Source organism: Fringilla coelebs (assembly GCF_963513975.1).
Source record: "Fringilla coelebs genome assembly, chromosome: 19".
Classification (NCBI taxonomy): domain Eukaryota; kingdom Metazoa; phylum Chordata; class Aves; order Passeriformes; family Fringillidae; genus Fringilla; species Fringilla coelebs.
The window spans coordinates 73,760-84,592 of record NC_140045.1 but is presented as its reverse complement, the minus strand read 5'-3'; the positions used below and the strand labels follow the sequence as shown (position 1 = coordinate 84,592).

The following is a 10,833-nucleotide window of genomic DNA, read 5'->3' as shown; positions in this document are numbered from 1 at the left end:
TTCAATAACCGAACTACTTTTTTTTCTACCACAAGTAAAATAAAATGAAACAAACCAGCCAGCATCTTTCCTTACCTACAGTTGACTTAAGGAAACCTGTTTTTCAGGGAAACTGAATAAATTAAAGCTGCATTACTGGCAAGAGGTCTGCATGAACAGGCACTCCAGTTGACATGGTAGGGGGAGTAAGTGGGACACCACACCAAACAACCACAAAAAAAACCCAAAAAACCCCTCCAAAAACCCAAACCAAAACAAAAAAAACCCACCCCCCCAAAAAAAAAAACCCTAAACAACAGAAAACCCTAAAACAAACAAACAAACAAACAAGCCACAGAAACCTTCATACAAACGTACAGAATGACATTTCTGAAGTCTGCAGCCCATCAGCTTACACCCACAGTGTAGGTTCAATGCAGTATTACAATATCCTGGAATGAACTGCTCTTTTATGCTGCTTTTAACACATGCACAGAATCTCATAACACCTAACTATTGTGCATCTCTGTAGGTCAATATTAAATATGTAAATAACAAAACATTTTCAGGATGATCAACAGCTATTATAAAATCTAGAATTTACACATTGAGTTCTAGAAATAACCACTGAGTTCTTTAACTGGTGTGATCTGGGCCAAAATTCCTGTAGTTGTTAGAAACCACTATGCTTTGTGCTACAGAAAGAACTCATTCAGGGCCTGGTTCAAGGGAGTGCATCATGTTGTCCTGGCTCATGAACAATGTTGAATCAAATGACAGGATTTTCAAGTAATGAAAATGATTAGAAAGAAGCTCACAAGGTCTCTCAGGCCTTATGTTAGCTTAGCAACATCTCGCAAAATTTCTTGCAGATTTAGCATCTGTTTACAATATCACTGCACCTTTGCACTAAAGCAAAATATTTTCAGCAGGTAGTACAAAATAACTATTCAAATTCTCAAATGGATTACTACCACATTATCAGGTGCTGAAGAGAACACCTCTTTGCAGAGAGTATCAGGCAAGCATTTCTAAAAAAACTCCACAAAAAATGACACTCATGAACAAGTAGCTCTCTTCCTTCATTTATCCTTTTTAGATTTTATATATTTCACAGCAACTGATAAGTATTATTCACTTCAGTGCTACCACTTGCAGAATCACAGAATCTCTTAGATTGTAAGGTACCTCTTGACATCACTTAGTCCAAGCCCTCAGCTCAAGGGTCAGCTGGAACAGTCTGGCCAGGCCCATGTCCAGCTGGGTTTTGAGTATCTCCATAGACAGGGACTTCATAACTCATCTGGGCAATCTGTTCCAGTGCTTGATCACCCCCACAATTGAAAGATTTTTATTGAATTTTTCATGTGCATTTCCTTTACTTATATGAAAGTTCATCTCTGTAATATCCCAGGACAACTCAGCATTACTGGAAATGCTACAAAAATACACTGATTACTTGTAAGTGTCCTGGCATGATCATTACTACATAGTTATCCTTTCTTACATCCCAACTCATTCAAGTTGTCTTTTAGTTTCATCTATTTTAAGACTTATTTCTTACAACATGTCTGTATTATTATGAATATATGATTCTGACATTGTAGCAGTGTTTCTCACTGCTTTGAAGTCTATACAATCTCTTGTCAAGGGAAAATGCAATCACTGGTGTGACAATAGAAATTTAATTTTATATTCTTTCATGCTCTCTGAACAAGTGCAAAGAGCTACAGAAGATGATAAATAATACAGACTCAGATGCAATCTTTTGAAACCCTTTTCTATCAAGTAGAAAGATAGCTGCACAGGATTAACGGTTGCATTGTTATTTAGAAGACAAGTAGGTTGAGGCATCCCACTTCTAAGCTTAAATCAGATCTACAGTTTCTCAACAAAACATCTGCTGAAGTCCTGCAAGTCCTGCCTGAAGGCACAAGGCTTTGCCGATGTGTTAACTGAGCATTTCTAAATCCATGATGTAAGAACATCTTAACATATATAATTAAAATAAATCAGTATTAACAATGAAGACTGTAACCTCATAATGCACACAGATTAACCCTTTATTATAGGCTTCACTGTATGAAACAGGGTATTTGTTCTCTCCTCTGGCTGCAAATATCTCAACCTGACATACAAAACTGAGGCTGATAATTAGACCTGATATAGAGATGTTTAAGTAAGTTAATAGCAAGTGTGAACCTACAACATGCTGACAACAAAGAAATCAGTCTTTAATATTATAATTGCGGATTTTTGTCATGCTATAAGAGATTTTTGGTTTTAATAGATGAGCACAAAATAAACTCTTGGATTTTAACTTCTGCTGAACTTCCAGCCTTGTTCCTCTGACTGTCAAATCTTCAGCTGATGTTTCAAGTTTATCCTTGGCTTTGACATTTTGCCAAGATTCTTCAGATTGCTTGATTGAATGTACAACTTCAAAATCCCCTGCTCAAAAAAACAGACAGAAAAATACTTGAATACTTTGTTGTTATGTTTGCATTCAATGATGAGATTGAATAGTTGAAGAGAGCTTGATTACTCTTTTGCTCTAAATATACTGCTGCCATAGTATCACATTGTCAAAATCTTATATTACCAGGACCATTTCTGTACATAGGAGCCCAGAACAGTCCATTAAGGCTTGCCATACTGATGGTATAACACAGGATCTTCTGCTCAAACCTCACTTCATCCGTACATGTTCATTCTCCATTAGCATCAGACTGCTTAATAGAGGAAGACAGCTGGAAGGTTAGTGTAACAGTTCAAGTCAAGCATTACCCATCTGTTCAGCTGTTTTAAACATCATATTTTACAAGTTTACCCTTCTCTCCATTTTGAGAAAATGTGTTTGGATATGCATGATATAAAAGACTCAGGGGTAACTGTTGGCTTGACTAAGCCGCATTACTACCATTATCTTTTGGGTCCTTTTTCAATCTTCTTTCACTTAGGAAAGAATTTAGTATGTAAATCTTTGGTTTTGTTATGTAAAATATCTGTCTTTGCAGAAAGGACCAACTCAAAAAGAAACATCTTTGTTTAGGAAGCAGTGGGACTGGTCCTTATACCAGTCAGAGTCCATCTTGCAGTTCTCACATAATTCTCCAAAAACTATTATCTCCAACTAACTGAACTTCAGTCTTATCACAGGTTTCTTTAGGTAAGATAAGTGGAACTGTTCAATCACATTATTCACTGTAAACTATAGGTAATATTTACACATGTTTGGCCCCAGCCACTTAACCCTTATTTTTCAAGGCATTGAGACTTTAACTTCAGATTTTCTATGGAGAGCCAAAGTGGACAGTGGAAGTAGTCATAATAAACCTGTGATGACACACACTACAGTATTCTGTACTAGTTTAATTTTATAAGCATCACAGTCTGCAGTCCCAGACACTACTCAATCACAGCAAGAATAAAAGGGGCACAAATTGAAAAATATCAGTTACTAGTAGGAGAAAGTACATTTTCAAAGTCCACTGAACATGGTAGAAAGTCTAAACATAAAAGGAAACACAACACGTCCCTCAATTATGGAATGAATGGATTGAAGATTTATAGCTCTATGCAAAGCATGACACTGTGGCTAATGTCAAAACATAAGATTTTTAAAAATAATTTTATACACTGGCTTCGCTTGAACCAGCTGTTCACTCATGTGTGTGATCTCTGCACTGAATCAGCTTGGTGACAAAAGCTCAGTGGACTCGAGCTGTGGATGCGATATCCTGTTGCTCAGCTTGCCACCTAGTGGTTTCCTACAGATGTAGAAGGTATGGAAGAGGATGCTTGAGCTCATGAAGATCATTGGGTGTATTTTCCTGCGCGGGAAATGGACTTTAATTATTAGAATACCTCTCCCACATCTGGCAGATAAGAAAGCAGAATTTCACAACATCAACCATTTAGAAAAGTGCAGGCAGCAGTGTCTGAAAGGTATTGCTTCAAAGATTACTGTCTTGAGCAGGAACAGCAGTAGAATAATGCTACTTCTTGTTTGTGGTCTAAATAACAGGAATGAGCAGATCCAGTGCTCCATAACACACAGTTAACACTGCTTACAGACAGTCTGTTTTTTAAAATACTCAGTTTTCAAGGGTCTTTTGTATTCACCCAAGGAGAGATGGCTTTCAGAAATTAATGTGGGAGGCCCTAATTGTGTAATTCCAAAGGCAAAGTAACCAAGCACCAATGCATGACATGCATCCCTTCCTGTGAAGACTTCTGTATGCTTGTCTCCTGTCATTAGTAGAGAAACTAGTTGTAACTAGTAAAAGCTAGTTAGCTAGGTACTTGGAACAACAGCACAGAACACAAGCATTCTACATGGCTATTTTTAAGGTTTGGACTGTCAAAAATGTGTACTAACACAGAAATTTAAAATCAACCACCGCAAACTTGTAAGATTTGTTCCAAAAATTAGGAAAAGATAAAGAATCAATACCCCAGAATTAGAATTACTATTTAAATACCTTAGCTTGGTTTGCACACCAATGAAAAAACACATCTAATTTACAAGCCTGCAACTTACTTTCTGAAGTGACCGTGGCAACCAGACCTAGCAAGATGATAGCTAAGCACCTAAACTGCTTTTGAAAATGGAACTAAATGTTTAGTGTATTGAAATGCTTAACATATCTTCCATTTGATGTCTGCTAACTTCAGTCAGAAATGAACATTTATAGATTTTTTTTTTCCCTCAGGATGAAAGAGATATATGCAGACATGTTGTAAAGGCAAACTGAAATTTCCTCAGATGGAAGTTTCATTTAAGAAATTTGTCACCAGATATTTGCTTATGGCTAACAGTGCTTCTGAAGGAACACCAACTCAAACAAGTTCCTATTCAGGAGAAGAACATAGAAATGAAGAAAATGTAGCTAGGGCATTAGCTAATATTTGTGAAACACTTCAAAGATGAAGTTTTACGTAACATAGAAAAGAGATCATGAGTTTTTCTCTGATTGGAGCTGGAATGAAGCCCGAGCCAGAGCGCTGTTTCTGTTTGTTAATATTTTACCAGATTCTTTCTCTGGCCAGCTTTTTACCCACATGGATTGCTCTTAGAACTGTCAGTGATGTCAAAGCTGTTGAAATTCTGTCTAGTGTGGAAACACTTAAGATAACTTTTGATCCATGAAGTGTGGAATTTCAGATGACAGAGCTTTGCAAGTTACAGTGAGAATTAAAGCACAAGAAACTCCCCTATCTAAGCTCAAGTAGTAAATCAAAAAAGTTACTTTGCCTCAAAGCAGCTCACTCCTGTTCTTTGTTAGGCTACAATGTAAACCCAAATTATTAAACTGAGGACAGGGTTCTGAATACTTGTTTCTCAAAAATGTATTGTGGGATGTGAAAATATAAAGTTTCATCTACACTAGGTATGTATAAATCAAGTGACTAGTGGGGACACAGCTTGCCGTACACCCTTATTCCCCCTGCACTAACCCCAGCCTCTGCTAACCCAAGGATAGCTGATTGGAGCTGATAAGGAGCATTTCACACAGTACCACACAGAACCCTTGTCAGTACTGGCTTCATGCTAAATGCAGTATTACAGCTGAACTTCAATAGGTGATGTTTGCTTTTTTCCCCCTCCAAAAAACTGGCAAGTACCTTCAAGAGCAAATAGTAAGTTTATCAAGATAAATAGAAGAAAATAAATTTCCGTTTTCTAAATGTTTTATGAATCTTCCCCTCCTCCTGGCTAACATTTATTCTAAAATTAAAAAAAGGCTCTACTTTGTTTGAAGGTGGCTTATTGTCAGCATTCAAGGTGCATATGATGTGGATCACAAATCAAAATCTCCACCCACTCTCAACATCTGGGATAGAGCATATAAAAAGTAAAGAAATACAGAGGTGTATTTCTTATTTGTACAGCCTATGCATCCTATGTAGCCTTTTGATATCGTCATGGCTTGTACCTGTCTATCTCTAGTAGGTTCTTTTTCTTTCAATAATACAGAACAATAAAAATACCTGAAGAAGGGACCTATGATCCTTCTAAACATCTTCTGTCTACTTATCTGCAGAATTAACATACAAGCTATGAAATCCATCTAATTTTTACAGTAAACTGAAAATCAGCAGGTGGAGTAAGGAGAGAGAAAATTAAAATATCTCATAGCCTTTTGACTTGCTTGGAAGCTTACACAAGGTCTGAATTTGATGGTGAAATGAATAAAGTATATAACAGTCCACTTCAGTAATTAAGATGTAGTCATTAACTCTTCAAAACACATTTAGTCATTGCATTGTGTAATACGTTGGTAATACAGCAAATTGCAGGGCTTACTTGACATGCCAACCATTTTGAGTGCCAGTAGGCTGTTTCGTACATGTAACGTGAAAAAAATGAAACTGTTCAACAGGTTCAGAAAAGTCATTTTCAAGCTACAGTTCCATTTCACCAGAAATTCCCACAAAACACATCTACTGGTGTTCCCAATTTGGACAGAGTTGAACTTGGGGAAAAAAAAAAGGCTTGAATAAGCAAACTAACTTGCGTGCTTTGCTGCAAATCATTTTTTGCCACTGAGCTTCCAAGTCTCTGTGTGCGTCACTTGTACCTGAAAGCGCAGTTCCAAATCACTCTGTCTCAATGAGAGTTCTATCCATTGTAACAATGTATTTGATGAATATATTAAATTCAGGTGAGTGGTTTTAAACTGGAAAGATTGAATTAATTTCCATAGCTCAGGCTGAAAAATAATACAAGCCTCTGCTAAAAATCAGAAGCAGAATTTGAAAATTTTGTATATAATGCTTCTAAGGTGATGTTGTTCCAAAAAAAAGAAAGACTTTGCTTTCATTATTTTTTTTTTCTGAAATACAGAATTCAGTCCAGTGGAATTAAGGACACCTTTTCCTGGAGGAGAAAACTAAGCAGCAAAATAGAGTGTTTAAAAATCATATTCTTGCAATGCAGTATTTCAGGGCCTGCATGTCTGAGTAAGAAGTTCCACTCTGGTATGCCTCATATAAATCAGGATGCAGAGATCAAATTAAACTTGGTCTTAGGAAAATATTATCCCTTATTGATTCACATTTCACTTGTTCCACGTTGGCAGTATCCTCTGTCCCTTTTTCTATTTCTAGATCCCCAAAAATCTACATTAAGTTTTGCAACAGTGGCTGGAAATTTCTAGACATTAAGAAACTGATGTCCTTGTAAGGCTGCCAGAGCTGTTGCATCACACATACAACAGCACGAAACTGCATAGCGCTATCAGTAATGTTTCAAAGACATCCTTTTGCTTATCCTGTCAATTTAGGCCTGGCCTGAAATACTCTTCCTATTTCAGTCCTAGCCTCACAAAAAAAGCATGTGAATCATGAGTGTCAGCACTGTGTCCATTCCAGTCCTACTGGTCTGTCAATGCACGTTACTTTGTCCCTGCAATGCACTGCTGTTGTGAATAAATACACTTATAATCCACTCTTCATTTTGAAAGCCCTTTTAAGTATTATTTTTTCTTGTGAGCTACTAAAGATGGTTCATTGCCTCCATACACTGGTTTAAAAATAGCTGTAACATAGGTTGGATAGGACCTGTGGGTGAAATGTCACAGTGCTTATCACTCCCTGCTCAGAATGTATCTTGACACAACTTGTGTCCATTGCCACTTTTCACTTTGCATCTCTAAGAGTCTGGTTCTGTCTTCTCCAAAATCCCTCACCAGGTAGTTAAAAAGCACCAATCAGAACACTCACCTACTCTTTTCTACACTGAACCACCCAGTTCTCTAAACCTCTTCTTGTGTAATGTGTTCCCATGCCCCAGCCATTTAGTGGCTCTCCACTGGACTCCAGTTTGTCACAATTTTGTAGAAGAGGGTCCAAAGGTGGACACAGTGGCCTTACAAGTATCAAATTTAAGAGAACAAATCACTTTCCTTAGTCCAGTGATTGCATTCTTTTTCCTGCAGTCTGTATGTGACTAATCACATATGAATATGAGTGTACAGTTCTCAAAGAGACACATTTATATCTGCCCCAGCTAAATTTTAGACTACGTCAAAACAGAGTTTGCATTTTACAGGAGTACTTAATAACAGTGAAGAAGTATTTGCAATGAAGGCAATTAAGCCAGACAGCTATATAGACATTCCTCTTAATTCTTACTTCTGCTGGCAACCATGAAATTCCCTTCAAGTAACTCATTCAGATTCTGATCATAGCACTGTAACAACAGGAGCAGTATGTAAAAGAATTAGTGAACAACGACAGAATCCACCCTAATTCCACACTTCTAGAAGAGTCAAATATTGTGACTGCTTTACAAAGCAGGCTTACCCTGGCTGGTGTTTTTCCGAGGACTGAGTAGAGAATGGCTTGATCCCATATCTAAAATTTGACAGAAATTATGCGTTCTAGATGAAGAAAGCTGAACTTGCTGGACATGACTAGGACTCTGACTGAGCAGCTGAGTTTGAACAATCTTTCTTGATGTATCTGCCTTTGTTGCTGAGAATGTATCTGGCCCATGATTTTCAATAGAGAAATCTATCCAAACCTGTTCAAATTCAAACACAATCTTACAGACATACATACTTTTCACATCAAAGACATCAGAAAATTGGTTACATTACATAGTGGTATCTTGGACATGGAAAGAAGGAGGGTTTCGGCAAGAGGCAAGACAAAAGAAAATTATTATTTTTAATTTTGAAACGTTGTACAAGAAGATTAATTACAACATCATGGCAGTGATTGAGAAACCCTAGTTTATTTAGTGTTAACAAATACTATTTTGTACAGGAACAATGCATAATTTAAAAAAGGCCTAGGTTTTTAAGTCTTTAAGCTAGGGCAGGCAGTAAGAGACGAGAACCTTGAAGAATGCTGTTGCCTTGTGCACTGCAGCTCCTAATGTGAAATATTACATTGACACAAGTAACTCATGGTCCCTAAAACTAACACCCTTATAGCTCAGTTTGCTGTTGCACTGCAAGATTTAAAATAACCGGTTATAAATAATATTAAACGAAATTATATTATCTTCAGATCAACAGGGTCAAACTACCTTTATAATAAACCTAGTATCAAATCTGTTCAATAGCTACATTTCCTGGTGCTGTTACTATCACTGTGCTTGTTGCTCAAGCTTATATCATCAGGGTCCTTCTTCACTTTTGTATTTTCCCATCATTAAATTACAGAAGAAAAACTCCAAAACAATACCTAAAACCCTAATTAAAATAAAGCAGCTATGGAAAAGTAAATTATCAGCAGCAACTAAAGTGAGATTTGATGAAAAGCAAACTGCTTCAGCCCTGTCAAAGGAGATGCAAATAAACACTGAAGTCTTTTGCTATATATTTAACACTAAAGAAACAAAAAGCCCATTACGTAAAGTAATTGACAGTAAAATTCCTGTAGCTTTCTCAGTTATCTTGGTTTTTTATAAGGATGAAGATCTTGGAATGCAGGAGCAAATGTAGACTGGCCAGTAAGAGGATCACCTAGAATAAAAACACCCAAACTAGAATAATAGTATTCTTTGGAAAGTCAACCTGGAGCTCAGCTTTTGTGTAGGAGCTGAAGCCTCAGCAGATATATTCTGAGTAAAGAGCAGCCTGGAATGAGAGTATGAGCTTGGATGTAAGAAGGGCTATCCTCTCTACTCTAGAGAAATGATGAATTCAAAGATTCCAGAGGTGGAAAGATCCTCAGTGACAGCCACTTCTGCCATGACCTCCAAGAAACCCACCAGCTGAAGAGGCTGAACTACTACTCTCAGTGTTTAGCTCACCATATGGAAACTCACAGTCAAATTCTACCTCTCCAAGTGCCATAGTCATACTGTATTTTAAAAATCTATTTGTTCTTACAAAAACAAGAATCATCTTAATGATTTTTAACAGAACATGGGAGACAAGAGGTATGTAGAAAAATACAAACACAGTATCTTGCTCATTAAAAATAAGGCAAGAGAAGGCTGGGATGGATGGATATGAATATTCATTGGTCTTAATTTGTGAGTCAACAAAGTTCTAAGGTGAGCTATAAAGGAAAGAATAATTAAAGAGGCGGAAAAGGAAAAAAAAAAGTGGCTTCGAATTTTGGTAATTTTGCTCAGATCTGGAAGTCACTTTTATGTATGTTTGGTATAAACATTTAGCTAATCTTTTTCAGACCTCAATCCCAGCAGTACACAAATGAAACAAGCAGGTTACAAGAGGTCTCCTCAACTGGTTTGCTGAACCTGAATTTCTTACTAAAAATTATTTCCAGTGTTAACATTTAATAAACAGGTCGCTATTTCTGAAACAGAGAACTGAAATTTCAAGTGAACAAAGGATGCCAAGCATGCGACTTTAGGTTAATGAGATGACCACAAGCATACAGAAAAAATTATATATCCACAAGCATGCTAAGGCATTCCACAAAATAGCAAACAGCCAAAAAGATGATCAGTGAATTGGAACATCAGACGTAGAAGAAGGCGTTGGGGCAGCTGGCCTTGCTGGCTTCCAGAAGAGATAGATTAATCTTTTCAACATGTATAAGTATCTGATGAGGATGTTGTAAGGAGATAAAGACGACTGAGCTGGAGTCATCTCAGTGGTATACAGTGGAAGACCAAGTGATAATGAGCAAAAAGGCAAGTACAGGACACCTCACTTAAGTATAAGGGGGAAGAAAACCCCAACCAAATGACAGCCTTCTTTATTGCAAGGGTGACCAAACCCTGGAACAACTTGCCCAGAGTGTTCCCAGACGAAGTGCTTCCCCAGCTAAATGGTTAATAATTCTACTGGAGTTTTATACCTCAGAGCAACAACCTCACCCTCACTATTTACTGCCTTCAAAACTACAACAATCAACTGCTCTGAC

At 37.2% G+C, this 10,833-nt stretch overlaps 1 protein-coding gene across 1 annotated transcript in view; it reads right to left on the bottom strand.

Moving 5' to 3' along the window:
- Positions 1-2,206: 2,206 nt before the first annotated feature.
- CCDC57 (coiled-coil domain containing 57) overlaps positions 2,207-10,833 on the bottom strand; it is a gene marked incomplete at both ends in the record, with an annotated part of 28,931 nt that continues 20,304 nt past the window's right edge. The window contains 3 exon segments of the mRNA XM_084218531.1: positions 2,207-2,430; positions 8,290-8,509; positions 8,797-8,862. Coding sequence (XP_084074657.1) covers positions 2,207-2,430; positions 8,290-8,509; positions 8,797-8,862 — 510 coding nt within the window.